This window comes from Falco punctatus (assembly GCF_963210335.1).
Source record: "Falco punctatus genome assembly, chromosome: Z".
Taxonomy (NCBI): domain Eukaryota; kingdom Metazoa; phylum Chordata; class Aves; order Falconiformes; family Falconidae; genus Falco; species Falco punctatus.
This window is the reverse complement of record NC_137586.1, coordinates 584,470-611,371: the sequence shown is the minus strand read 5'-3', so window position 1 is coordinate 611,371 and position 26,902 is coordinate 584,470. Positions and strand designations below refer to the sequence as shown.

At 40.8% G+C, this 26,902-nt stretch overlaps 1 protein-coding gene across 1 annotated transcript in view; it reads right to left on the bottom strand.

Annotated features, from left to right (window-relative positions):
* The window catches only part of ATP8B1 (ATPase phospholipid transporting 8B1), a 75,184-nt gene that overhangs the window by 13,395 nt on the left and 34,887 nt on the right, over window positions 1-26,902 (bottom strand). The window contains exons 2-15 of the mRNA XM_080371783.1: window positions 13,438-13,630; window positions 9,845-9,942; window positions 8,583-8,696; window positions 7,946-8,044; window positions 7,779-7,840; window positions 7,270-7,342; window positions 7,106-7,176; window positions 5,809-5,891; window positions 4,189-4,347; window positions 3,919-4,007; window positions 2,966-3,156; window positions 1,853-2,061; window positions 950-993; window positions 647-803 (exon numbers count right to left, since the gene is read on the bottom strand). Of these exons, the coding sequence (XP_080227909.1) occupies window positions 647-803; window positions 950-993; window positions 1,853-2,061; window positions 2,966-3,156; window positions 3,919-4,007; window positions 4,189-4,347; window positions 5,809-5,891; window positions 7,106-7,176; window positions 7,270-7,342; window positions 7,779-7,840; window positions 7,946-8,044; window positions 8,583-8,696; window positions 9,845-9,942; window positions 13,438-13,618 (1,630 nt within the window). The 5' untranslated portion in view covers window positions 13,619-13,630. The remainder of the gene's footprint in view (window positions 1-646; window positions 804-949; window positions 994-1,852; window positions 2,062-2,965; window positions 3,157-3,918; window positions 4,008-4,188; window positions 4,348-5,808; window positions 5,892-7,105; window positions 7,177-7,269; window positions 7,343-7,778; window positions 7,841-7,945; window positions 8,045-8,582; window positions 8,697-9,844; window positions 9,943-13,437; window positions 13,631-26,902) is intronic.

The following is a 26,902-nucleotide window of genomic DNA, read 5'->3' as shown; positions in this document are numbered from 1 at the left end:
TTCCAACTTTATTTTTTACATTCAATAGCTGTTCACCTCTAAATTTAGTTTCTGTCACTTTTTTTGCTATTCCTTTTGCTTATTTGCTGCCAAATATGTCCAAATCTTAGGACAGACATACATGATTTGTGTAAGTCTATGGGGCTGTGAGTCACTGTGTAAGAGCATGAAACCCTCATGCTGAAAACATTCGTTTTTCCACACTGGAAATAAGTTTCCAAATGTATTTGTACTTTCACATATGTATGTGGAACCACAGACTATGCTAGTGTCATTATGATTTCCCTTGAGGTTTATGCTTTTGAGATTTTAAAGATTTATTTGAAGAGAGAGGACCCATTACATGAAAACACAAGACCTCTGTATGAACTGTTCCCCTGCTTTTTTAAATCTGCTGTTATTTAAGATGAGCATTTGCCACAACTGTAACTGTTATAAAGACAGTCCTCCTTCCATAAAGGGTCAGATAAATTGAGCACAGGGAGTAGCACTGACTCCTGCTTTCATTTAATTTAAAAGAGCAGCCTAACACTCCTCACTTATGGGACCAGCATTAGTTTTGGATCTCTCCCTTGTGCAACCGGATTTGAGTGACTGTTTCCCCTAACACAAGTGAAAAAACCCCAATATATATATATACACTCACCATCAGAAGCATCAACCATGACTGTGTGACAAATGGCAAGCAGAAAAAAGAACTTATGAATTTCTGGCTCCTTCCCAGATTTTATTTGCTCTATCAGATAGTGATCATAGAATGAGAACTTTCCATCTGCATACTTGTTCCAGCTGAAATCCACTTGCTGCTTAGACAACAGAAGAAGGGAGAGTTTGAGTTATGTCACGTGCAATTACTTTGCGCCTACTTGCATCTCTTCGTACTTTGGCAACGGAACGTTCCATGTTCTACAGGCCACAGGGGCTTCAGCACCAGATCAGACCAACCTACCTCTGGGTGGCTCTGAAGCTGCCCTGCTCCATCCCGGCAGACTCCTGCAATGCAAGCACCATCAGTTAGAAGGCACAGGACAGAACAACAAAATTACCAAAGTCATTCACAAAGTAAAAAATATATAGAATACCTACCACACTAGAATAGCTCAGAATTTAAAAAAAAAATAAAAAAATCTTTCACAGCCAATGTACCTTTATATACTACTAACACCAAAGCAAACATACAGAAAAAAAAAAGATGCGGTAAAATTGTCACAAACTATCCATGCTGGCTTAACACAGCTTTCACTGTCAGAAATTCCTCCCCTCTCTGCAGAGGTAAGATGTTTCAAAAGCACATGGCATTAGCACAATGTGTTCTTTGCCATTTGAACCAACCAGACAATAGTTTTGAAGCACACATGCTGCATATTCTAAACATTGAAATCCAGAAAAGATTGAAAATTGAAGTAACTAACACTAAAAACTCCTGCTCTTACTGCATTCTCTTATTTGTTTCCAGATTAATTTTGTCCCTGAAGCGTTTCTACCAAAAGTAAAGCATTCTGCATATAACTAATTTCTGACTTTTCTGATGCAAAGTTTCTACTTAAATCCATCATTTTCCACTTTTCAAATGGGAAAAGGGTGGGAAACCGTAACAATTCAATTTTACTGGAACTTTACTCAATACCTGGACTAAATTGTGGAATTTCAGCTGAAACAAAGATGACTCATATGCACCCAATTTCAAACAAGCATTCAAATTCCTACTCATTTGTGTAGACTGGCCAGATGCTGCCAACTGGGTTACACAGGGACTTGCAGGGACTTCCCTCTGTGCTCCAGGCACAAATCAGAGTTCCTATGCTAGACACATTTTTTTGCTACAGGGTGCAGTGGCGTGGCACAAACTTACCGTATCTTTGTCCGTTTATGCAACATTTTTTAAACGTCATGATGTTCTGTGTAAGCGTTCCTGTCTTATCAGAGAAGATGTAGTGGATCTGCCCCAGCTGCTCATTCAGCGTGGTGGTTCTGGCCTTCGCAGCTGTGTCCTTCTCAGGGTAATACATTTGCAGGTCCCAGTTTATAAAATAGCTTTGGCCCAAGCGAATCACTTCAACGCTACATGAAATGAAATGAATTTTCTCACTCCCAACTGCATCTCAAATTTCAAAATGATGACACATTATCAGATCCAGGGGACTCTGACTGTTTTCAGGGACTCAAATTGCTCAGATAGCCCAGGCACTTAAGGCAAAACAATTACATTTATCAGCACATTACAAAGCACCATAACCTCTATGCAGGCCACTCAAACTGATGTTGGACTACAGCTTCAACAACACTGTGGTAACAGGGCAACAGCCTCTATGTCCTTATCAAGCAAAAGGTATCCATGGTGCTGGTCCTGTAAGACATAGAAATCCCACTTGGGAATAGCATTTTAAGTAAAATTTGGAGAAGAGCAGGTAGGAGGTTGTAGGACTTCAAATATGCTACAGACAGGTTTGTCAGAGGCAAAATTATTCATACCTCATAGAGCAGTAAGGTCTCTCTTTTGAGAACTAAGTCTGAAAAATATGTTTTTTCCATTTTAATTCTTTTTCCCCAAGTAGTTTCTTTCATGCACTGTGACTGCAGAACTAGGCTGAGAAGTTAAATACCAGCAGGATCAAGTCTCCAATTTTGTCAGAGATCATTGCTTGGCGGAATTTTTTCCTTAGTCAAAGTATAGAACAGATAGGCTTAATACTATAAAAAAGCTTGATATCTTTACATTCTGAGTCAAAGATCCTTGAGTTATGACTTTATATTAAAAGCAAATCACCTTCTTGTAAAATATCAGCAAAGATGAGCTTATCCAATGTCTTTTCAATAAGACAGAGAATTAATATGCTTTCCCATCCAACGTGGAGCTGCACTTGTTACCACCAATGGGAAATTAAGTCCATTCACCATTAACCTGTAAGTGAAGTAATTCAACCCTACCACCAGTTCAGCTTTAAAGGCCAAGGCATTTACCTACCTCACATAGAGGGAAATGGGAACCATCGTGTTCAGAACAATGATATATCCCCAAAAGTTAAGGAAGCCACGATACGGCGGACTGAAGTCTTGCGCGTCATAGAGGTACCAAGACAAGTTGCCGATCTGCTGCTCCCAGTAAGTGTGTCCAATCGCAAGGCCAGCCGACAGCAGGATGAGGACGATAAAGATCTACAGCAGAGAGGGGCCCATGACACTTCAGAAACATTTGCTTGACTTAAATCCCAACCCCCCATCTTTAAAATGGAGTATTACATCTATTTGTAAACAAAAAGAAGGGGGAGCAAACCTTTCCCACAAAATAGTCTCTTCAGATTATCCGGGTTCTAAGTTGAGTCTATTCTCCAAGTATCGTCATCATGTTTTTATGTTTATTTCAGAAGGCAGTAAATGGGGCACACGCATATGCTCAGAGCAGAGGCAGAACCACAGTCATACCGAGACATGTGGCTCTACCTGACAACAAGCCAGCTCCTCTCTCCTCTTTCCCCATCCCAGGGAATCACACTTAGCAGAGTGCAGGTGGTAGGAAGTGGGTACTCTCATGCACATGCCCCATGGGTGCTGATCAAGGACAAAACCCACAGGTGTTGAACTTTTCAGGCTGCACAGACCTCTGGACCAGGACCTGGGTCCTCAGGTCTCTGTCCAACAGTTCAGTGCAGACAAGCAGAAGCACCTGCAACACTGGTTCTGAAGCACTTCTCTGCATCATATAGGCTGCTCTAACACCTGCAGTTTAGGGTCACAGATTCCGCCAACAGCAAGGCACGTTTTTAGATTTCCTCCTACTTCATCTCAGCTCATCAGCGTCAAAACACAGTGGAAACATACTTATTACACCAAAAAGAAAAAAAACTTTCCTAAATTTGCATTCACCCTAGTCACTTAAAAATGAGCTCAAACATCTGATTTGTAAACAAAAAGGCTTACAGTATAAACCATGTAATTCATAAGGGAGTCAATTTTTGTCCTTTTAAATCTCGTCTTTCCACTATTTTTCATTATTTTTGTATCCGCACCTAAATATAAAGAAAAGAAAAAAAAAAAGGAAAGATGCAATATGCAAACAAGTGCTAGCATTACTATTTTACAAAACTGGGATATCAAACACAGTCAATGGTTATAAGATAAAGATGTAATTTCACTCTATATGGCATGCTTTTAGTTAGTAAATACTGCACACATTAAATTCATAAATACCTGCAAATATGACCACTCCATGGCAGAAGTCTGTATTCCTGATTTTACATCCACGTAACAAAATCTTATCAGCATCCAGTGAATAAGTCGTGTTTCTCCAGTATAATGTTCCTGCAAACTTATCCAGTCGGTTATTAGGTTCTTCACATTCAATCAGACCTAAAAAAGTTTGAAGAATACATTTAATATACAATAGTTAAATAAAAACACATTGATTTGTATCCACCAGAGAAGCAGTTTTACTTCATGAGATTTGGGTTTTTTTGAGAAAATGAATGTTCTGAATGAACAATTCCTTTGAAATTTAGCGTGTATGAATATTCAGTGCTGTACTGCTGGTATTTTAAATATGGTATTTTAGGGTGGTATTTTGCTTTCCAGATTGAAATAGCAGAAAGGATTCACTTCTGCACCAAGACCAGAACACACAGCATTTACTGTCAAAGGGAGAACTTTTTGTTCACCCTTAATTTTAACATTTTTCAAGTTTCAACAAAGGCCTGCATACAAAAGCAAGCATCTCTCTGGATCTTACACTCTAGCACAAACATGGCATTCAGTTAATTTTGCCATTGAAGACTAACTAGCAACAATCCAACGAGGGGAAGACAACCCTCATGCAATGCATTGCTACAGATACATGTTGCCACCACACATTGCTACGCCACCCAAATACTTGAATAGTATGGCTGAAAAGTGACGTTTTACTGCCACTCTTAGGACTTGCCCTATTCCCACTGCCTACTTTACAACTGGTGACTTGTTCATATATATTTGCATTTCCATCCCCCAAACTGAGCTCATCCTAGAACTTTGGTTCATGCTGCTCTTACCATTACGAAAACTCTTGATTCAGAAATAAAACAAATAAACATAAACATCAGCATAACTGCCGACTGCTACAAGGAGCACAGAGTGGCAGTTTCAGGCCAAACTCTGAATTTTAACTTAACGACTATTGTGCAAAAAGCATCTCCCTTCTGTTTATTTTGAATATGTCAGCTGCTCATTTCACTTTGTGCTCCTCAGCTCTTATACTGGAGGAAACCAGGAATAACAGTCCCTACTTGCTTACTTCTCCACGTCATGCTGGTTTAAGTCTTTTGTCTTTTTTTTTTTTTTTTATTTTAAAGCATTTGCAATTTTAGAGTGGCTAAAAAATCCAGCTTGAGATAAAACTTTGCATCAGATCTCAGTAAAACAAAGGATTGCCTGCCCTTCAAGCTTCCACAACACACACAGAAAGTGGCTACATCATAACGATAAATGTGAAAAGGACAACAGAAGATAATTTCCAGATGCAAAACCAACAGCAAACTTCCTTTTTTTCCAAAGAAAACAGGCAGGCAAACACTAATAAAGGGCCCCATCCTCTCTACTCAGTGTGCCATAGCTCATTCATGGCAAAAATCTCATTTTCAGACAGACTATATTTTGTTCCACAGCACAATTTCCTCATGCAGCTTGCTGATGCTGTCTTATGACAAAAGCCAGGCAACCACTAACTCCAGAATGACAACCACCATTGGCAATGCTTCCATCCCCACCCACGTTTTATCTACTTTCATTGAAACTGTTGGAGCAACACTGGAATAGTTGTAAGAATGTAACTGTACAAACCATTAAAGTCTGCCATCGCACTTTCTTCTTGAAGATATCTGTGTGTTACTTCAAGTGCCATTTTGAATTTTAAGTTAGTCTCACTAACAAGAAAGGATAAAAAAGTCATTTTATCAAAAACATGGATGCAGGAAAGAAGTCTGAACAAAATTAATTTAAGCAAGTCAATATGCCACAGGTACCAACCCCTTGCTTTGAAGCAATGGCAAAGCCATAAGAAGCATTCACGAAACATATGACTAGTTCTTACACTGGTTGCTTTTCTTCACAAATGAAATCTTACCCCTTTACCTTTGCTCTCTGTAAGTAAATGAAGCTTCTCACAATCATTTTTTACTAATGCAACAATCAAGTTTGAAGTAATGGTTATTTGAAAGCAGTATTTAATATCAGATAGCTGTTAAAAGCTCCGATAAGAGATCAAACCTTTCACAACATAAACAGATCCTTGTTTTGCATGATGTTATAAGTTATCTTTTTAAGATTACTAAAGGTTGAGTGAGGAATACACTGTTCATTCAGAAAAATCAGTATTTCACCTCATTAGGTGAAGTCCATATCATTATGGACTTTTCTAAAAGAATTCCACACTAGCTTTCCTGACAACATCAACTAAAACAACATTTACAAAGCAAACGTTACAGAGACAGTAAGATTTACATTATCTAAGCAGTTTTTATGAAAACCTTTTGCAGAAAAGTATGTATTTTTGTTTTGCCACTCGGTTGGAAGAGACCTCTGGTAATCAATAGCCCAACCTCCTGTTGGAAGCTGGACCTTAGATGAGGTTATCCAAGGCCCTGTCAAGCAAAGCTTTGACTGTTTCCAGTGTGAGAAATTCCACCACTTCTCTGCATAACCTATTCCAATGGTCAGAATTATCCACTACCAGAACAGTTATGCCTGAATGCAGATAGAATTTCCTCTGAAGCAACTTATATCCTTTGCTGCTTCTCCTGTCAACGCGCATCCTTGTGAAGAGAGTATCTTCTCTGTAACTATCTTTGAGGTATCGAAACAATGATTAAACCACCCTTCTCTTCTCCAGGCTGAATAAATCCAAGTCCTTCACCCTTTCTTCATATGTCATGTTCTCCAACACTTCAAATATCTTTTCGGCACTCCAGTGGACCCTCACCAATCTTTCATGATCCTTGAAGTGTGAGGATCAAAAACAGGACACAGTTTTCCAGTTGTGGCTTAACAAGTGACAAGCGGAGTCTGAAATACACACTTCTTCCTCTTTTACAAGTAAGCCAAAATTAAATCTATGAAATCTACTAAAACAGAACCTTACCCATCTAGTTCAGCTGTCTCTACGTAGCAGAGACTGTTTGGTTCTGAGCTGGAGAGCAGCAAAATATCAGCCTGGAAAAACAAATAAATAAGCATCAAATAAATCCAAGTCAAGATTCGTAGAGAACTATAGAAACAGAAAACAAGTATGTCTAAAGCACTTACAGGAACGAAAGTATTTTTCTTCAGACGAATGATATCACCAACTTTAATGTCTTTCCACTTTGTGTTTTTGAACCTAATATCAAGATAGTTTAATAATTATTACTCTTCAATCTAGAACACTATGTACTCTATAAACCTTGAAATATTGATCATTTCTTAGTACAAAAACCTTACATCTTTGGCAAGGTGTGTTTTTTCTTTATGGAAACTGCAGTTTAGTTGAGGGTCTATAATTTAGAAGTCAGCCTACCTCTTCTCTTCCCTCTTCACCTATATATGCATTTCTGTCCTTTCCAAAGGAGATGCTCTTAGCACAGATTTAGAGCCACAGAATTAAGTTTAAATTACTCCTTTGGGCAATTCTCTTCCATTTTCAAGTATGTTTTCACACAGATGTAGAGAACAAACAGCTGAACTTTCCCTGTCATCTATGTTTTAAGATCTAGGATGAAGCTTAGTAACAAGGCAACAAACACTACTTCCAAAGTTAAGGAGGGAACAGTACAAACCTTCCCTCTCTGATGACTTCGCATGTCCTATTATTAACCTCGTTGTCCATCCTGTGACGAGCCTGAAAAGCGGAGTAGAGAATGTACTCCCTACTGTGTATCACAATTAAAGAAATTAACTACACTGTTTTCTTTTGCTGTTCATATCAACAAAACATGTTTCTTACAATGTCATCCACTAGGTCTTTGACTGCAGTTATTCCCAGCACCAAGAGTAAGGGCACCAATGTTGTATACCATGACAGGGTAGTTATTTGGGGAATTGACTGCAAAAGACAAATAAAAATCATTCAGTACAGGATTACCAATCCAGCTCAATCCAGAGTCATTTAATAGTGATCTGACTATAACATAAGAAAGAAACCTAACACATCAGAAGGAATTTTAAGTCAAGTTGTGAAGACGAACAAAACTCTCCAAAGAGAGTTCGACCGTGCTGCCCTGTTTCAATATTGGCTACTCTTTAACAACTCTGGTTGCTCATATTTTCTGTTGGGTGTTTCTGATTCATGAGTGGAACTTAAGGTCATGGTGTTTTACAGACTAAAAGAAACATACTTTCCCCACAAAATCTGTGAACTTTGTAACTAGCTCATCCTAGCCAATACAAAGCTAGGGTAGGCTGTTCCAGACTTCTTTTAAAATGTGCGTAGTTTCTGTACTACTTGTGATACAGCCCCATACAAAGTACCCTGCAGTTTCCTGATAGAAACAGCACTGAATTGTGTCATTAAGCATTATTCAGCTCTGTAGATCAGCACCTCCAGTTAACTTCACAGTTAGTATTTGCTCTGTCTTTCTTACCTGCAAAATGAGAAGAACAAGGAAATAGAAGTTGGCTGCTCTTTTAAACTGTTCAAACAGATTCATTGGTAAAAAAGTGACAGGGTTGTACTTGTATGTTTTAATTGCGTTTCCCTGTTGAAGAAAGCCAAGCGTCATTCACAACAGCAGATTATTCTTACATTACAAATGTACAATTTGTATTTTTAAGTAAAGCATTTTACTTGGGTCACGATCTTAATGAAACAAGGCATAAAAGGTCTGTTTCACTGACGTTAACATACCCCAAAAGGCATCTCACAATGAAGCTTTAGCTACACCAAGGACTACAGGGCACTGCACAGTCACAGTGTGGAAAGATTACAGCCTCTCCCTGGGTTAACGGAAACAGGGCATGTGGCACTGCCAGATAAGCACAGGGAAGGGGAGGAAAGGGCAGTGCCCTCCTCTGCCTGGGCAATCTTCTCTGTAATGCCTTTTGACATAATTTGCTAAATACATGATGCCACTATTAGTGATATAATTGGTCTCGGGCAAAAACTACAAATAATGAATCCAGACACCAAGGACTGTTAATTAGACTTATTCAGAAGGGACAACATCAGATTCAGGAAGGTTAACTCTCGTGAGTGCTAGTCCCTACGTTCCATTTGAATAGCTCCAGTTGTAGAAGTTTTACTATTAAATGTTCATAGTCATGCATGAGACAATCCAAACTACCTCAGGTCTGCAAGGCAGGTATCTCAGTAGGTACAAGAGAACCACACGAGCCAATGCACCACAGGTAAAGCTGGACAGCCCACATGTCACCCCACAGGCCAAGCCTCTGTCACTCACAACCAGTACGACATACAAGCACATACAGCTTTATTTACTTTGAAAAGGGTGGATTTAGAATGACACTGTTTAAAAGAATAGACATTCCAAACATATATTTTTAAGTGTCACAGTTTAGCTTAATCAGGATATTGCTTAATACTACACTGAGACTTGTTATATGAAAGATGACACCTGTGCTGGTGTTTGCAACAGCCACAGTTGAGCAAATAAATCTCGGATTTCGGACTGAGGGCACTTGGCTTCTAATTCTCTATCTCGTCTTAAACAAGCCTCTTGATACTTCCCATTCAGTTCTACTTCCCCACCTTTGTGGGAAATCCTAAGGAAGCGTTAATTGTGGCTTTTATACTAATCACCAGTGGTTCGAAAGGTCTTACTGAGATTAGGAAAGTATTCACCCCAACAAGTACTATTAGCACAGAATTGAGATAAAGAAAACTTACTGCATATTTGCTTTTTTTGAAGCACAGAAATACAGTTCTCTTAAACTGGGGCTGTTCGCAAAAGTATTGATCATTCGCTTTAACTTGCCAGCTGCAGTCTGGAAGAGACAAGGCAAAATGGGTCAATACCTGATTGTTACAGACACCAGCGAACAAATCTGCGAGTTTCAGGTTCTCTCTCAAATGCCATCTTTTAAAGATACTTTCAGCTGCAACAAGACTGGTACCTGCTTTTCAGTACACAGTCTAAAAAAAAGTTTTCAAGAAGTTTCCACACTATTTGTATTTATTAACAATTAAAATATAATCTGAGGTAGGAAGGAGTGTTGATTAACAATTTTCAAGTTCTATGAGAAACTGAAAACCTATTAGGGTAACATTTTTTTATGCTACATTCCCTTCTTTCCCTTATTTTGGTTTACTTTTGTTATAACTGTGAAGTGCTAAGCACTCAAAACAGGGTTTCCAGAAATGAAAAGGTCCACTCAACTTTCAAAAACAATTATTTCATATAACCATAATGTGCAATGGTTTTCATTTACAACCGCAAAAAAGGTGAAGATCTGAAGTGCTCATTTTATTTCTTCATCCATCCATTTTGTTGGATTGCTTGAAAACTCAGGAACATGAATTGCATTTTGCAGTAAAACTTAACAAAAGCTAAACGAGTGATGTCTGCAACAGCCTTCTGAAGTTTTGGACCAGAAGTGCTAACAAACCACCACCTCTGCCTTCAGGTCCCTATCGTTAATCTAAGTCCTATGAAGTCTGCCTAGGGTCTATACTTTTGTAGGATATAGGTAGCTTTTGGCCAGCCACTATTTACTCCTAGAGTGACTTCTGCTGTCAAGTTATCTTCCCTGCCCCCTCTTTCACAGACTACCTTTTTCCCTCCAAATCCTTCAAATCCCTTTCCAGCCCCTAAATCTGCATCACAGACAGCCCTATTAATCCTGCTACCCACACCCACAAGTTCAGGCCCTGCCCACATCAAAGAGATTCCCTGGTGAACTCATTCATTTCTAAGCCGACTCACAGGAGCCTTTGCCTGCCTGCGAAGGAGGAGGCAGACAGTATTTTGAAACTCAGCTTTCCAGACTCACCAGCCAAGTATCTCCCCCTTTTCTCCAGCCCACATTAATTGTCCTTAATAGGCACTTTTTTTGGTTTTGTGGGATTCCCATGACCTAAGTGCATCCAGCACTACAGAGCATGGATGGTGTGAAACTCCCAGAGGCAGAGGCATGGCATGGGACTGGCAGCCACTGCCAGGGAAGCAGCTGTGAAGGAGCTGTAAGGGCCAGCTGTAACGTAGTCATGTCTGGTAAGGCTGACTAAGACTTAAAAATGCACATCCAGGCACAAAGCCTTACCCCCCCCCTCCCCCCCCCCCAACACATAAAACAAGTTCTCGTTTGACGTATCTGGGATTTTTACTGTGACTGTACAACTTTCATTTCCAGCACATAGGTTGGAAGCTGACAAGATAATAGAGAAATATTTATCTTGCTGTAGCACTTGTATTTAAGATTGCATAAATGAAAGCATACAGCAGGTGATGAAGATACATTGTGCATCCTGGCCAGAGCTTACATAGGTGTGCTGCGAGTCACAGTGTTTTAGTTGCCTTACATTAAATTTAAAACAAAAAAATACTGGAGGACCAGGTTTCAGTTTACAAGAAGATAAACATTACTGAAGTGCATCAATTGAGAAAGTTATTAAATTTTACCAAAATGACAGGACTGAAGAAAATTGTAAACATGTCTAGGAGAGCATTTCTTCACCACACCCAAAAGACATTGCAGTGTTGATAAAACCTTAGCATCCCAGATGGAAAATCGGCAAATTAGGTCTTAAATAAAACCTGTGTGAAGGAAACTACCTGAAACCACTTTAAATTGCTTAGAAGTCATATTAATATACCTAATATTTGGGAAGCTGCATCAGTAATTCATCATTTATAAAGGAACATAAAGGGAAAACGATCTTTGTCGAGGGAAAAAAGTAAGAAGTAAAAAGGATGACACTGTTCCAGCACTACCTGAATATAATTAGCTACTGAACCAATCAACAGATTCTACAAGTTCCGCAACTCATGCCAGGAAATGATCTACTAACCAGAAAAAGCAGGCAAAAAGGATTTAAACAAACAAACCAACCAACCCCAAAGGGTCTAAAGAGATTTAAAAAAAATTGACAAAGTTTGTCAATTGCTTACAAGCTCTCTGGTTAAGAATACTGGCCTACCAAGCCTGCATAGTAACGCGTCCTACCTCCTCTTAAAGCTTTTGCCCTAGCTCAGCATTCAAAGGAACTCTGCCATATCCATAGCTCTAGTCCGTATTTTGGATAGTAACTCGGGTAACATTAACTGTACAGACAGTGGAACCTTGTGATTACACTGAACCAGCAGGAGCTATGAGCCCTTTGGCAGGCAGAATCAAAACTCATCTCTCTGATTTCAGATTCTTGCCAATTCACCAGAATAAAGGAAAAGGCACAGTACACTTCAGAAACGAAACTGAAGGTGTAGGAGGTCCTGGGGGGGGGTTGTGGTTGTTGTTTTTTTTTTTTTTCCCCTCTTGTGCTTACACTAGGCCACAAAGCAAACCTGTGGTTGCTTGTGTACCACATCTACAAAATAAAGTATCTGGAGGAAAAGACATTAACAAAAAAAAGGGAGGGGAGTCAAGCAATGGTCATGATGAGAACTCACAAAAATATGATGGATGATGTATTTATTCTATAGACTATTATACCTCAGTCATCGTAAAAACCCCTCAAAACTAAACACATAATAGGTGGTTATAAAATGAAAACATGTAATAGGTGGTTATAAAATGGGATGTGATCAACTGTTCCCTATTGGTACACAAACAGGAAGAAATCTATATGTATTAAACAGGCCTTGGTTAAATAAAAAGTACTCGCACTGCAACACTGAAAAAAGGGGTATTTAGGGGAGTTACATACTTTCCTTGGAAAGAGGTTAAGGATAGGTATGTCTAAAACATGACAGAAAGGTTCCTCCCATTTACATTTCTATGCTGGCAGCAGCACAGACTGCACTTGTGTTTCTTTGAACTCCTCCTACTCACCTTTTTGTGATTTTGAAACCACTGCAAATAAATAAAATCATGAGGCTACAAAATTAGCATTGAAGCCATAATCTCATCTGTGCAAGACTTGAAGCAAACCAACTGACTAAAACACAACAAATTGGTTTATGCTGGTTCAAGTTTCCAGATGATGGGGAAGACAAGCATCTGAATTTTTGTTTGAGCAGTTCTCAGGCCACAGGCTACATACATCTAGGGACTGCCTTAATTGTGGCAAGGTCACTGTGCAGATCATCAGCTTTATACAATAAACAGTGGCACAGAACTCTGGTTACAGACTGGAATGACGCTGATTTTCATTCTGACATTTGTTAAATTGAATTGCCATCAATTACTCCTCCACAGATTCAGACAAGCCATTCCAAATCCTACCTAACAAATAAGCGCGAAAGTCAAACTGATCCATGTGTAGCTCAGCCTCTGTATTCAGGACCATTTGCTACCCAAATCATATTTCTGTCATAACTTTACCTTTTTTCAATTGTTCTTGGCTCTCCTCAGTGTCTCTGTTGATTTGGTTTTGTCCTGGTTCAACCGGAGGCTGCTGACTCTGCAATTCATCCTCAGTTTCATCATCACTGTATGGCATATCCTCATCATTAGGCTGGGAATCCTCATCAAAGGTGGTCTCCGAATCCCTTTCTGAGCTCATGCTGCTAGCACCCTATGACCATTTTATAAAAATTAGGGAAAGGAGTTAATGTAGCAAGTGCTGGAAACCACATCTCTGTTGATGCTGGTCACCAAAACCCACATTTGAAACCAGTTTCCTTTGAACAGCGCAGAGCACAGGCTCAGTTTTCAAGCACAGACCCAAGTCATGAGGCAGTTATTTTCACAGCAAGTCCTTCATTACCATTCTGCCATATGTAATTACACATGCTCACACAAAAGACTAAGGAACGCCCTGCACTTGTGATAGAGGACACCTTGAGCGGGATGTAGGAACTGGGGAGCCCACAAACATTTGCCTCCTACTGCTCATTACATCATCCCCTGCAGAGCCACAGGACCTGGAGTCCTGCTTGGCCACGCTGGGGCAAGGAACCAGGCACCCAGCCCTGGGCCAGCATGGGTCATGCTGTCAAGGGTTCAGGTCACACAGTTGGTTCTCCATCCTGGTCTGCCCAGTCTCACACAAATCAGCCCTTGCTTCCCCTCACCTCCCCACAGGCCAAACATCAGTGTTCACCATTGCAAGATCCCACATCTTGGTGTTCAAATACGCGAGGGAGTTTATAACTAATTTGTGGTTCAACACACAAGACCGGTCAGTTGAAGCTGATGTGTATGTGCATACCTCTGCCTGAAGCTTTTCAGAAAGTGCATGTGTTCCCTAACCCTCGAGCATTAGCACATTATCTTCCAAAAAGGGATCTCCACTTTCCATAAAGTTTACTTAAACTATAGTTCTTGAAAACCTCCCAACATCATTGTGACTTGGGCTGCTGCAGTGCTGACCTCACACAGGAGCCTGACATGCAATAGGGGATCCCATCCTCCTCCAGCATTTTAGATAATCGAGAATTTCTACAGCTTAAGCTATCTGCTTGTAAACAAAATCCAGAAACCATCTACTCATGTGTAACCCCCTCCAACCAACACCAGCAGCCAACCACCTGGACAACTCCTAGGTGGTCTTCATCCACATGTGGTCAGTTAGTCACCTTGCTGGACGTCCCAGCATTTTAGTAACTGATCTGGTTCACGGTTTCAGGCCATTCTGACGAGCGTGTCCTGTTCATCTCTAGCCATTCAACATACAAATTTGTTGTATGGAAGCTTAAGTTACTTGCACTAGTTTCTTCAGATTAGCAATTTCCAAAGAGGTTCTGTGCTGTCTGTGAAAGGCACTGTAACAACTGTAAGAAAATCAAAAAAACAACAGGAGGACGGGGTGCTCCATCACCTCAGCCATTTCTGCCAGGGCCCTGAGAACACCAATACACCTCTCTGGCCCTGAGCAGCCATGTCCCAGCCCCCTGACACCCACGGGACCAGGAGCCACATTTTGGCTCAGCCCACAGGCCCTGTCTGAACTGCACTGGAGGCGAGCTGGTCTCCAGCTGAGCTGCCCATGCTCCCTTCAACTCCGGACACTGTGGACCTCTGAAGGCATCGCTGGGCCTGATCCTAACCCTGAACTACACATCAACTTCCCGGCTTGACCCTGGACCTGCCTCATCACTGTGGCATTGCCTGTGGCAAGACCTCACCACGGCCTTGGGGTCTGTCCCACTTGCCTTGCGTGTCCTGGGACCCCCATCGGCTCCCTGTTGCCGCTCCCTGGCGACTTCAAAATAAAACCAAGTTAAAAGATTGCTGCAGCCAAGTAACCTAACATGCACAGCAGCTAGCTACCAAGTAACCATCTGTTGACCCATCTTGCAAAAAGAGCCTGGTGTCACAAATGAAGGCCAGTGCCACCCTATACACCATATGCTGTTGCTTACAAAACCAGCAATCATTGAGGCTGACACCAAACCCTATTGACATCCACCTTAGTTTCTATTTTTGCAAAGCTGAATTGTCCCCCCTCCTTAATATCTCCTATAAAGACAGACATAAATATTACATGAGCACTTAATACGCTACTCAAATGACATGGCTGTTGTCTGGGAGCCCAAAGCATGCAACACTCATGAGCCGAGGCACTGCGGTGCTCACCCAGCGCACAGGCTAATGTTTCAAGACTGCCAGTTTACGAAATAAACCAAAACCAGCAAGTATCATATGAACACACAGTTTGATTTAACATGAATTAATGCTACTTCTTCCACTACCCACTCAAGCTGTTGGAGCTGCTCACTGAAGTGATTAGCCAGGAATATGACAGCTAGTCACTAACACTGTTGTGGAACCTGAAATTTTTGTGAAAAGGTTGTTTGTTTTCCTAAATAGCCTTGGAGTTATGCAATACTCCTCAAGATACAGGAGATTCAAGCTCAAATTCGGGCACCTGAATACCTCCCTTAATATTTTGGTTTATTTCTCCTCTTTTTACTTCTTTTGTTCTTTCTTGACTACCACTCCATCCCCAAAAAATCTCATATTTCACCTGATACAGAAAGGAAGAAAAGTATTAACCAGAAACCTGAACCAAAAATTTACCTCCAGAGCAACCTACTCAACAACTTAATACACAGGGCCAGGACAACATGCACTGACATCATCACAGGAACTGGTCCATGATGCAATCCACATGGCTTCTCGCACCTGGTGGGGCAAGCAGCTGGCTATACAGCCCTGGTGGACCACGATGCCTTGCTGTGGACCTGCAGGCAGGTGGCTCAGGAGCCCCAGGTTATGTTGAGGTTTCATTCCCTCGGCAAGCCAGGCGACACTGCTGAATTGGGTGTTAGTCTCCTGCAAACGCCAACTTGCTGAGCAGTACTTAAAGCCAGCACAAACGCTGACTTTTCCCAACTTTCTCAATCTAAACAGGGATATGAATAATCCTGCCTTTAGCCAACAATGCCTTAGCCTTGCAAGCAAGCCAAGGTCAGACTCTTCAACCACATGCCTGCTTTAGGGTTTACAGACACTCAAGATTTTCTTTGCACTGTACGTCTGTTCAGACTGAAAACATATGGAATTTCTTCTATCTCCAATTGTTTGAATGTTAGACAAAGTCCTTTTAGAACAGGATGTAATGCTCAATTCCTCTTTGAAATGTATCTAGAATATATATGACTGCAAGAAGCCCTGCAGCAGTCAAGAATTCTACCATGCTAATACCTTACCTGGGGACTGCTGGGGAGGCAGAGTAGAAGATCCTTACACGCGCTGTCCTTAAAACAAAAAATATCACCAGATCTTTGAATTGCCCTCACTCTAAGACAAAATAAGCTTGTACCTCCGGCACACACAGAGATTCAGCCTTTAGTCTATTAATCTTAACTGATTAACTGATTAATGATTAATAAACTAATTAATCATGCAAAGGGTTAGATGGGATGTCAAAAAAACCTACTGCACTTGTTTTCTATTATAGATGCATAGCTAAATGGAAATACCTAAAATACAAACAGAAGCAGCCTGTGATGCTAGCTGGAAACGCCAGTGCAATGATTCGTTGGGGGGAAGTTCAAATCAACTGTATTCACCCCCTCAAAGAACTAAACTGCCAACTGGAAAATCCCACTAATAAAGGAAATCTCATTGTTACCTTGCAGGCAGCACAACTCTGCCTGCTGAGCTGATCTGTGCTGCAGGCACCACCACTATCATTGCTGCAGAAGACAACAACAGGCAGCATTTACTAACCCTGATACCATAAAACGCGGAGGACACCATCTCTGCGCTCAAAGCCCTCATTGCTAACATCCCCGGTAGCTGGCAGAGTCTCCTGGCAAGCATCGCTGCCTGCGTGCTCCGTATGTACCCTGCCCTTGGGGGACCAACAGCAGCCAAGGGGACAGCGGCCTGACTGATGGGGGTCACAGGCAGGGCTGCTGGTGAGCACGTGGCAGCAGAGGAGCCCAGGGCTGGCTAGGAGACTGCAGAAAAGCACCCACAGTTGGAAGAGAGCACAGAGGTGTTGCAGGGCCAAGGACAAAGGAGTCTTCCAGTGAAAGGGTGACAAATTGGTTTAGAGTTAAGTTTCTTGACACCTAGTCTGCATGAAAAGGGCTAGGTGGGATGTCAACACGATGTCAGAAGTTCAGGGGAAGGTGGAGACCGATCACGATGTGAAAGAGGAGACAGGAGGAACCAGCAGCACAGAGCAGCAGAGGTGCCAAATAATCTTGAGCCAGCAGGGGACAGAAAGAGAGGAGAGTGCACATCCTCTGGCACCTGGATTGAGAACAGACACAACTGAAATCAAAGATGAATTAAACACAGCAGAAAGAGGTGGGCACGACTGATTTTTGCAGCAGTCACTATTCTGAAGAGAAAAAAAGGCACCATAGTGTTGTTTTTTTTAAAAAAAAAAAGCTAGAAAAGCTATGCCATGCAAGAGAAACAAACTATTTATGAACAACACTAAAATAAAATAAAAGCAATGGTCCATTCTTAAAGGGATCTACTCTCAGAAGACAGACAGACAATTTCTTATGTTCGTGTGCACTGCTTATGTTCAGACTTGAGCTGAAATAACAATCACTTACAAAATGGTCTTTCCACCAAGTCAAAAAAAGGGTTTGGTCTGCTGGAGCTGGATGTAAAATGGTTTCAAACAAGATCCCACCTGCTCTTCCCATCTCACAACAACACAACCAGATATGAACACTGCTTCTATGGCTCTTGCATTGAATGGACTAATGAAAAAAGCTACAAATAAATAAGCTTTAGAAATTTCTCTGAAAGCATCATATCTCACATCAAGCTTAGGTTCAATCAATAATGATGTTAGAACATATGCAGTGGAAAAGAAAAATAATTAGAAAAACAACATTCCAATGCAAGAAAAGCTGCAGAGTTCTTCTCAGAGACAGAACAAGCATTTCGTAAAACGAGATCCACTTGACTACACGTAACGCAGGCTACAAGTTTAAGCCCCAAAGTATCCTGCTGCCTGGGGATCAAGCTATGCGTTTGCAAGGGCAGCAAACTCCATCCCACCAGAAGCGCTACACACCAGTAACTTCCCTAAATTCTGAAATAACTTCTAATGCTGCCAAAATTTACAGAGGTGCCTTTGTAAAGGTGCCTGTGGAAACAGTTCTTGGAGGGCCTCAGATGGAACAACCCAGTTGTTAGAAGCTGCTTGATAAAATACTCAAAAGATGACTCTAAAAAATTGTTTCTTGCTTGTATGGTCTTCATTTTCTAGTTACTGACTTGAAGATGGGGCTTTCACTCCACCTCAGGTAAGTCACAAAAGCAGAAACCCTTACATTAAACAAACCCATCCAGCCTCTGAGAGCAGGTGTGCGGAGTACTGACAACTGGAACTGCAGCTGCTTTCACTTCACTTGCAGTGGGGTGGCCAGTGCGGCTACAAAGACCGTCTCCTTTGCAAGGCTGGCGTTGGCCCCGAGCTTGGCAGGCACTGACGGGGCAGCCATGCTGCCCAGGCTGGCAGGAAGCAATGGTTAGCTCCCAGTTCTGCAACAGTCTCCTTAACTTAGAAAATTAATCTGATCCAAAGCAGGGCTTGATGTACAGGGAGGTAAAAGAGATGAAAATAGTATTAAAGACAAGTTTAACTGTACCTGCCTGAGTTTATTTACTAAAAGGGCTGAAAACTCAGGTGCAAATTCCACAGTGCTTTGGTCACTCAGGTTTTGTGTCTGCTCATGCCTCAGGGCAAGTAGTACCAGCTTATGAGGAATAAATTAATCCTTGTAAAAAAAGCATTTACTGCACTTGTTTGAAGGCAGTAAAAAACAACAAAAAAATCTTACTCTAAATTCTCCTCTGGGTAGTCACTGCCTATGACACTTTTGCAAGAACTTGGGGTCACAGGGAGCATAACTTCAATGCTGCAAATCAGATCGTCACTCAAAGTGACCCTAAAACAAAGTTACAGATCCATCTAGAACAAGATGTATGTATAGTAAAAGAATTAACATGCTACTAAATTTCTTATTTTTATTTATTGTGGATATAAAAGTCCATGACATGAAGCAGAACAAGCCTAACAATTATATACCCGTCAGTCATCAGTCCCTTGACAACATGCACACAGCTTACAGCCCTTACTGTCTCCTTAGCATGTTGTTCTACATGACAATCCCACACATTCATGCAGTGCCTAGCACAACAATTTCCCAAACCTTGCCGTGGACTGTTGGTTTAGAATGTAACACCACCAATATTTTAATTAAGAGTCATAAAGCAAACTCAAAGAGTACAAAAAGCAAGCTCAGAGAGACCTTTCTGAACTACTTTAGCTCTCTGGAGTTTAAATAGGACAAAAAAGCTACATCAAGCTGTTTCACTGATATTTAACTATCTATTAAAAGAAGTAAATACATGAAAAGCCTAATCTTCAGATATATTGGGTCTGTCCCAGATTTGTTCACTCTAGAAAGATTACAACAGCCATCACTACAAATAAAAAAAAAAAAAACACCAAACCACAAACAACAAAAAACCACCGATACAAAACAAAGCAAAGCCCAGGTAAATGCAGACAAGCTTCCTGCCTCAGTAAGCCCCTGAATGAGGTCTTTCTTGGGCACCTGTCAAGATGATCCCAAAAGGAAATCTAAACAGCAGTTGACTAATCACTGCCTTGGCAGACAGAAGGCAAACACTGAAACTTCCATAGCTACACCAATTCCACATTTATTGAATTATGTTCATGTGCCAAGCCCTTAATCTGAACATAAAGCTGTCAGGCTTCATACAGTTGTGAAACAAGGAAATGCATTTTGCAAACCAATAGGGCAATAGTCTTCTCCAATAAAACAGTAAAAACATTGCTATAGAACACTATCACCAACGTCCTGTTCAATAAAATGAGAACCTATTTCAATCTCACTTGGTAAACTCCATCAAACATTTTTAAGCCAGTACTCTACCTGGAGCTCAAACACTGAACTAGTCAAATGTTACTTGTTTTCCTTGTCAGCAGGAATAATGTTGCAATAGAGTAACAGTTAAAAAACCACAATGATTTAATTTTGAAATTTCTCCACTCAGGTACAATTTCCATATTTATCAATTTGCATGTTTTTAAAAGCCTTCCTATACTTACTAGATTTATTTCTTGACTATGTGTTACTGGAGGAATAATGAAAAGCAAAGCCTACTCACAGGAAGACTGAATGCACTCTTCCAAAACTGCAGCTAGAACACCATGTTAAACATTAATCTGTGGGGTGGGGGTTTCCCCCCCCAAGGACCTTCTAGCAGATGCCTGATTAGTCCACTTACATTTTCCCCTAAGAGACAGAAGTAATTATTCTGCCATCTTCAGCTGTAACACATTGCTGCTCATCTTGCCTATAACAGATTTTAAGCTAAAAAGGGAGCATGAAACAAAGACAGCCTGTTAGGTAAACAGAGCAAGAGCGAACAGACGCTTGCAGGACTGCAATCCAAACAACCAAAAAAGAAATCTGAGCCCACAGAGTCCTCTGATGGCTCTGTCAAAGCAGACACCTGTATTTAAGAGGCTCAAGTCCATACCCCAGCTTATACCCTGACAGGTTTAAAGAATTATTTTGCATCCATGGGCAAACATTTAAAGAATGGCTCTAACAATGTTTGAGAACTAAAGTTTGTGATTGAATAGACAGCTCATGATGCACTCTTGAGTAAGGTTGCAGTTTTGTTTCTTTAAAGTAACCTGGTCACCAGTATCAAGTCCTGGGCAAGTAAACAACCACTTCCTAAGGATCAGTTTATCCATCCTTTCTAATAATGCAGATACAAAGTGAAGCATTTAATTCAGATGACCATTTTGTAAACCTGACTGTGGAAAAGGGGGTCTGAAACATCTAGGTAGGGCACACTGCGTAACCCCCACCTCTTCACGCTACTAACAAAACCATCAAATTCAGCAGAACTCCAAGGAACGGAGATGGCTTCAGAAAAAGGAAGCTCTGCTGTACATAGAAGAGCAGGACATATAGAAAGGTGCATGCATTTTGCCTTAAGGCTAGCATTCTCAATCTAAAAAGACAACAGTGGGCTTCAAACAGAAGGAAAAAAAAATCAGCTTAAAACAGAACAGAGGCAATGAGCAGCACAATACAAAGGATATGGATGGTTCATCCAATCAACATGCAAAGATTTTTTTTTCACCTGGTGGCAGCAATTCATACGGCTATTATTAGCTATTGCTGTTCTTAGGGCATAAGAAAAACAATTCCTGTGAGTTATGGGATGAATACTTCCAATGCAGTTGCTTAAATGCAAGACTGTTTTCATAGCATGAAACACAGAGGAAGGGGTCGTAAATCACACCAGGAGCTCAGCTTCTCACCACACAAATTCTCCAAGGATTTTGTAAATATCAGAAAGAAAACAAAGCACTATTGGTTTTATTTGTAAAGTGAAATTCCTACAGTCTAAAAAGAGGTTGCCACCTAACTTTCCACCGGCTGGTACAAACAACAAAATGAAATAATAGCTGTAGGTGAGCATTACAGGACCTCCAAAAGAACTGTTACTTTGGGACACTGCACAGTAGTCCATCTCCCAGTCTGATAATCATCAAATTGGCAACATGGGTTCAGTTAATGGTTCTGCAGTTCTTGCTTGTCATTTAGTCCTCACAAAGCAGCAGTCAAAACCAAAGTCCTTCGATGGCAGGATATTGCATTTCCATTCTCACTTCATGATCCCTGCCAAATGCTTTAATAGAGTATCATTCTTCATTAAAAATGCATTAATCAACTAATCTACCTGTAACAAGACCTTCTATAAGGAAACAGGCAAATAATAAAACCAGATTTGCTTCCAAAATATAAGAGACAGATCACATATTACTCAAAACAGATATGCAATTTTACTAGTAACAAGCGCTTGGACAGGCAGGTAAGAGTCTATCTTCTGAGCAATTCCAACCTTCTAGCTAATCCTTATGACATTTTAAGACAAAACCCCAGTAGTTACTCAAAATAGCATGATTCTGCACAAATGGGCCAAGGAAATAACCTTAATTCCAAACACTACTAAGCTTCAGCTAGATTGCCATGCAAATGACACTCTTTAAGCACATCAGTTTATACTGTTACTTCATACCTAACAGTTACATTTACTTCGTTCAATGACTACTTTAAAATAATTGAACACCTCCAAAATTACATCTTCAACGCGACCAATTTTGTCTGTCATTTATTCTGAAACACACTGATTTCAGTGTGCATTCTTACAGTATGCCATGGCCATGGAGAAATGAAGCTCTTGAAAGGTCTTGGAGAAAGGCAACTTCAAGCGTTTAGGTAACTAGTTCAAGTCAGCTGTGACTGGAGGCACGTTCTTGCTTATCTGAGGCAGTCTCTATAAAGTACCATCAGGGCAGTACATTAGAAATGGGGCAAACTGAATCCTGAAGCTGAAGCCTCAACTCCTCTAGGCCAACCAAGTACACCTTGCATTAGGCAAAAAAATCACAGCCTGTAATTCAGAACATATCCTATACAGTGTGTGCCCTTTAGTATCATCTTAAGTGGTCCCAACAACAACAGGAACTGGCACGGCTTGGTGCTTGGTACAACTGACAAGCAGACTCTGACCAGACATCATGGACAATCAGGTTCTTGGCAGTTGACACAGAGGCACACCCCAGTTGCCAGAGCTGCTTCAGGAAAACAGAACTGCTGAACACTTACACCATGCGCTGCAAATGGGTCAGCTCACAGCCAAACTGCTCAAACGGAAATGCATCAGAACTGAGGAAATAAGCAGGGGTGTGTGCTTGTCTGTCAGAGCTCCCACAGCTCAGCAATTCCACCTACAGTAAAGACATTCTGGGTCAGGCATGCTTTTCTAAAATAAGCATGCTCAAACCACACTTAAGAGTGTAAGCTAATCAAATCCAAGGTAGTAAGGCAACAAACTCCACACCTTCTTAATTGCACTGTGACCCTGGAGAAAGTTCCCACCTTGAAACTGCCAACACATACCTAATGTGAGGTGACTCTGAATTCCCACCAAAAAAGGTTGAAATTCAAGTGATTAATACATGGCTACAGATAAAGTGCTCATGGTGAAGTAGTGCACCATCCCAGGACACCAGAACACACATCATACCTGACAAGTCCATGATCTTCACCATGTAACAGAACCACAAGAGATTCAAACAGTGCCTTCGGAGACTCAAGCTATCACTGCAGCATGAGAAATCTTCAGGGAACCTGTTCTGTAAGCTGCAGGACTCATATGAGAGTCAGCTTGGTTGTACAACCCGCTGCTGCTGTTCACCCAGCCCCAAGTTTTATAGATATATACATGTATTAATACACACACAATTTTCAAATATAAAGTATATATATTTTGAATCACAAATATATATGTGTATACATTTGATTCAATAGTAGCTCATCTCACAGAAACCATTTATAAAACAGGTTGCTTCGAGCAATTTGTGACCACAAATTGTGCAGAGGCTACTTAGAATTTAGTCTCAATAGCAGAGGTTCACTTTCCACAAGCATTAGCATCATAAAGTTAACATCTTGTTGTAGCTATTGATTAGAAATAATGCATCTTACACCATTTGTACACTAACAGAAAATGAGTAATAACAGCAGCATTAACATCCACCAGAGGAAGAGTCCTGAAGGTGGTTAAACTCTAGTGAATGATTGATTTCTCCTTATCTCCCCTTACAACCAATTTTGAAATTTTGTCACCAGGATAAAAACCTGGGAATACCACAGCGCAGACAACTGATGGAGAGTTGCACATACACAGCTATATGCCAAGACACCATAAACCCACAGTGCCTCACTCAAAACTTTTAACATTATGCTTATCAAATCACCCACGTTTGAAGTGGGCAAAGAGAAGTGCCATAATGGCGCAGAATTAGGATGCTGGAGGAATAAAGACATAAGCAAAATTGAACTGTTACTTCCCACTGCATAAACAAACTGCTTTAGCAAAACACACGTACTAGAATGAGGCTGTTCTGCCAGGGAGAAATGCCTTGGCACAGTACTGGGAGGCAGCTACTGTGCCGCTTTCGGCTTATACTGCAATTAGAATCACACGCACCCAGCCTCGTACAACCTACTGAGAGCAACCACTCATTAAAAAAGGTGTTTCCAAAAAGGTGTTTCAGCTATACCTTTTTAACTGTGAGGATCAAGGACTTGCCAAGCTGGGCTATTTCCAGCTCCAAGAGATTTTTTTATTGGCATCACACACAGCTAACCTTTCCACAGATCTTTCTCCTATGAGGAATTGACCCCAGTCCCTCCTTGGATGCAATAATGACCCCAACTACGTGCATCATCAGGATGTAAACATCAACATGGGGGTAAAATTGTAACACTTAGGTACCACCAAGCTCTGTGAAATCTTGCTTTCTCCAACAGGTATTCTTTCCCTCAATCCTTACGATTCCCATCTCAGTTCTTCATGCTTGCACAAACTGGAGAAAAGCACCTCATTTAAAAAACAACACAACACACCTTCCTCACAGAGGGAGCACTACAATTACACTAGGAGCCACTGTGTACTCACCAATATAGCTACCCATTAAAATTTAAGATTGCTACATATGGAAATGAATATGCACAACATGACAATATAAGTGAACTGATCACTGTGAGCCAACAGGAATCTGCACAAGGAAAAGATTAACCAGTCACCAACAATCTAACAGAAAATAATAACAAAAAAGACAGACCTGTAACCTACAGTCCAAGTTGCCTGAGGCTAAGCAAGGATGGCTGAAGATGGGCCCCTTGCAGCACTAAATAATAATTTTACCCATTATCTGCACTAGGATTTTTCATTAACAGATATGCAGACTTTCCATCATTTAAAGTCCAAGTCAAGACAAGTTATCTTTGCAGAAGATAAGTTAGTAACCTTTGTACAAGCTGGTGATGTGAGTATACTCTGAAGGGGTTTCAGCTTGCCTTTTACAGAGATCATTACGTTGCCTCTCAAAGTTCATGTTACAAAATGGCTTTTGTTTTAATAAAGGAGAAAGTAATTATTTTTGTGCACACATAAACCCTATTGTTTGCCGTGGAAGATTTTTGGAACTTTAAATACAGTTATTATCCTAGATATTACCCTCCCGCGTCAAAACCTGCCAGTATTTTTAAGTGTAAAAAATAAGGGTTACTTCCTGCTAACAAAGTTGGAGATTATGCCGTAATACACCTTTTCAGTCAGCATCTAAAATTGACACTAAAGGTATTTTCCTAAACTGACCTTTATCCAACACAGTTTGTGACTGAACCAAGAGACTGCATTATAAATGTAGCTTGAAACGCTTGTATCATAAGCACACAGAGACCACCTGCTGCTCAAGAAGAATCCCCAGTATGGGACTTTAAATTGGGCTCCATCTGTAATGAAACAATGTTAGAAAACCGTTTCTTGGCTGACTTCTACCTCATGAGACTATGTGCATGCAGTAACAAAAGAAAATTTCTTTTAGGCAAATGGTGAAATTAACTTACCTTGCAAAGCTTTCTTAAAAAGAGAAATTTCTGGTTAGTTCTCCAAACCCTTTCATGCCTCCTCAGGCAGAGAGTCACTTGGGCAAATGACCTGGTTCTTTCCTTCATTTGTTTCCTGTTTTCTCTACACTGCTTACTCTCCCCCCCTCCTTTTTTTTTTTCTATGTTGCTCGTTTTACATCTCCCTGTGCCTAACTGTACACCATTTTGTAAACAAAAGCATCCATGAACTTGCTGAAATTGTCCATCTCTACTGTCAAATTGAAAGTATATTTCTAATTTATATACGAACGTGTGAGGGGGGAAAAAAACCCCAAACCACACAGCACTAAACACACCGCTGCACAGTACAGAGTAATTTTGTAAGCTTGCCAAAAAGCAAAGGGGCAGCAGCAGTGCTCAGTCACAGAGCACAGCATCTTCAAAGCAGAGTTGAGAGCTCATACACCATCAGCCTCCTTGGGGTATAATGAGAACCATGTTCTTTGCCCCTGACAAGTACAGAAACACAGAGAGGTTAAGTGATTTGCCCAAGGCCATATGGTAAGTCACAGACAGAGCTAGAGTTCGGTTTCAGAAGCTCCTGGCAAATATCCTGCATTCAATTACAACTATACAAAGCATCTCATTTAACAGGGGCCAGATAAAGGGAAGGTCACTGAAGAACATCAAGCCCCCTGTAATTAAAACAAAACCAGTCAAACCCCTCCCCATATTTAAATGCAGGTAGCAACTTATAGTCAGGCCCAATACCATCACCTATGCCATCAAAATAAAAGCCACAACAAAAGAAGGCGAAAAATAAGTTATAGCTAATTTAAATAGAGGGCCTCAATGCAAAGCGAGCAAGTGGTTTGTTGAAATCACCATCACAAACTGCAAAGCAAGGGACT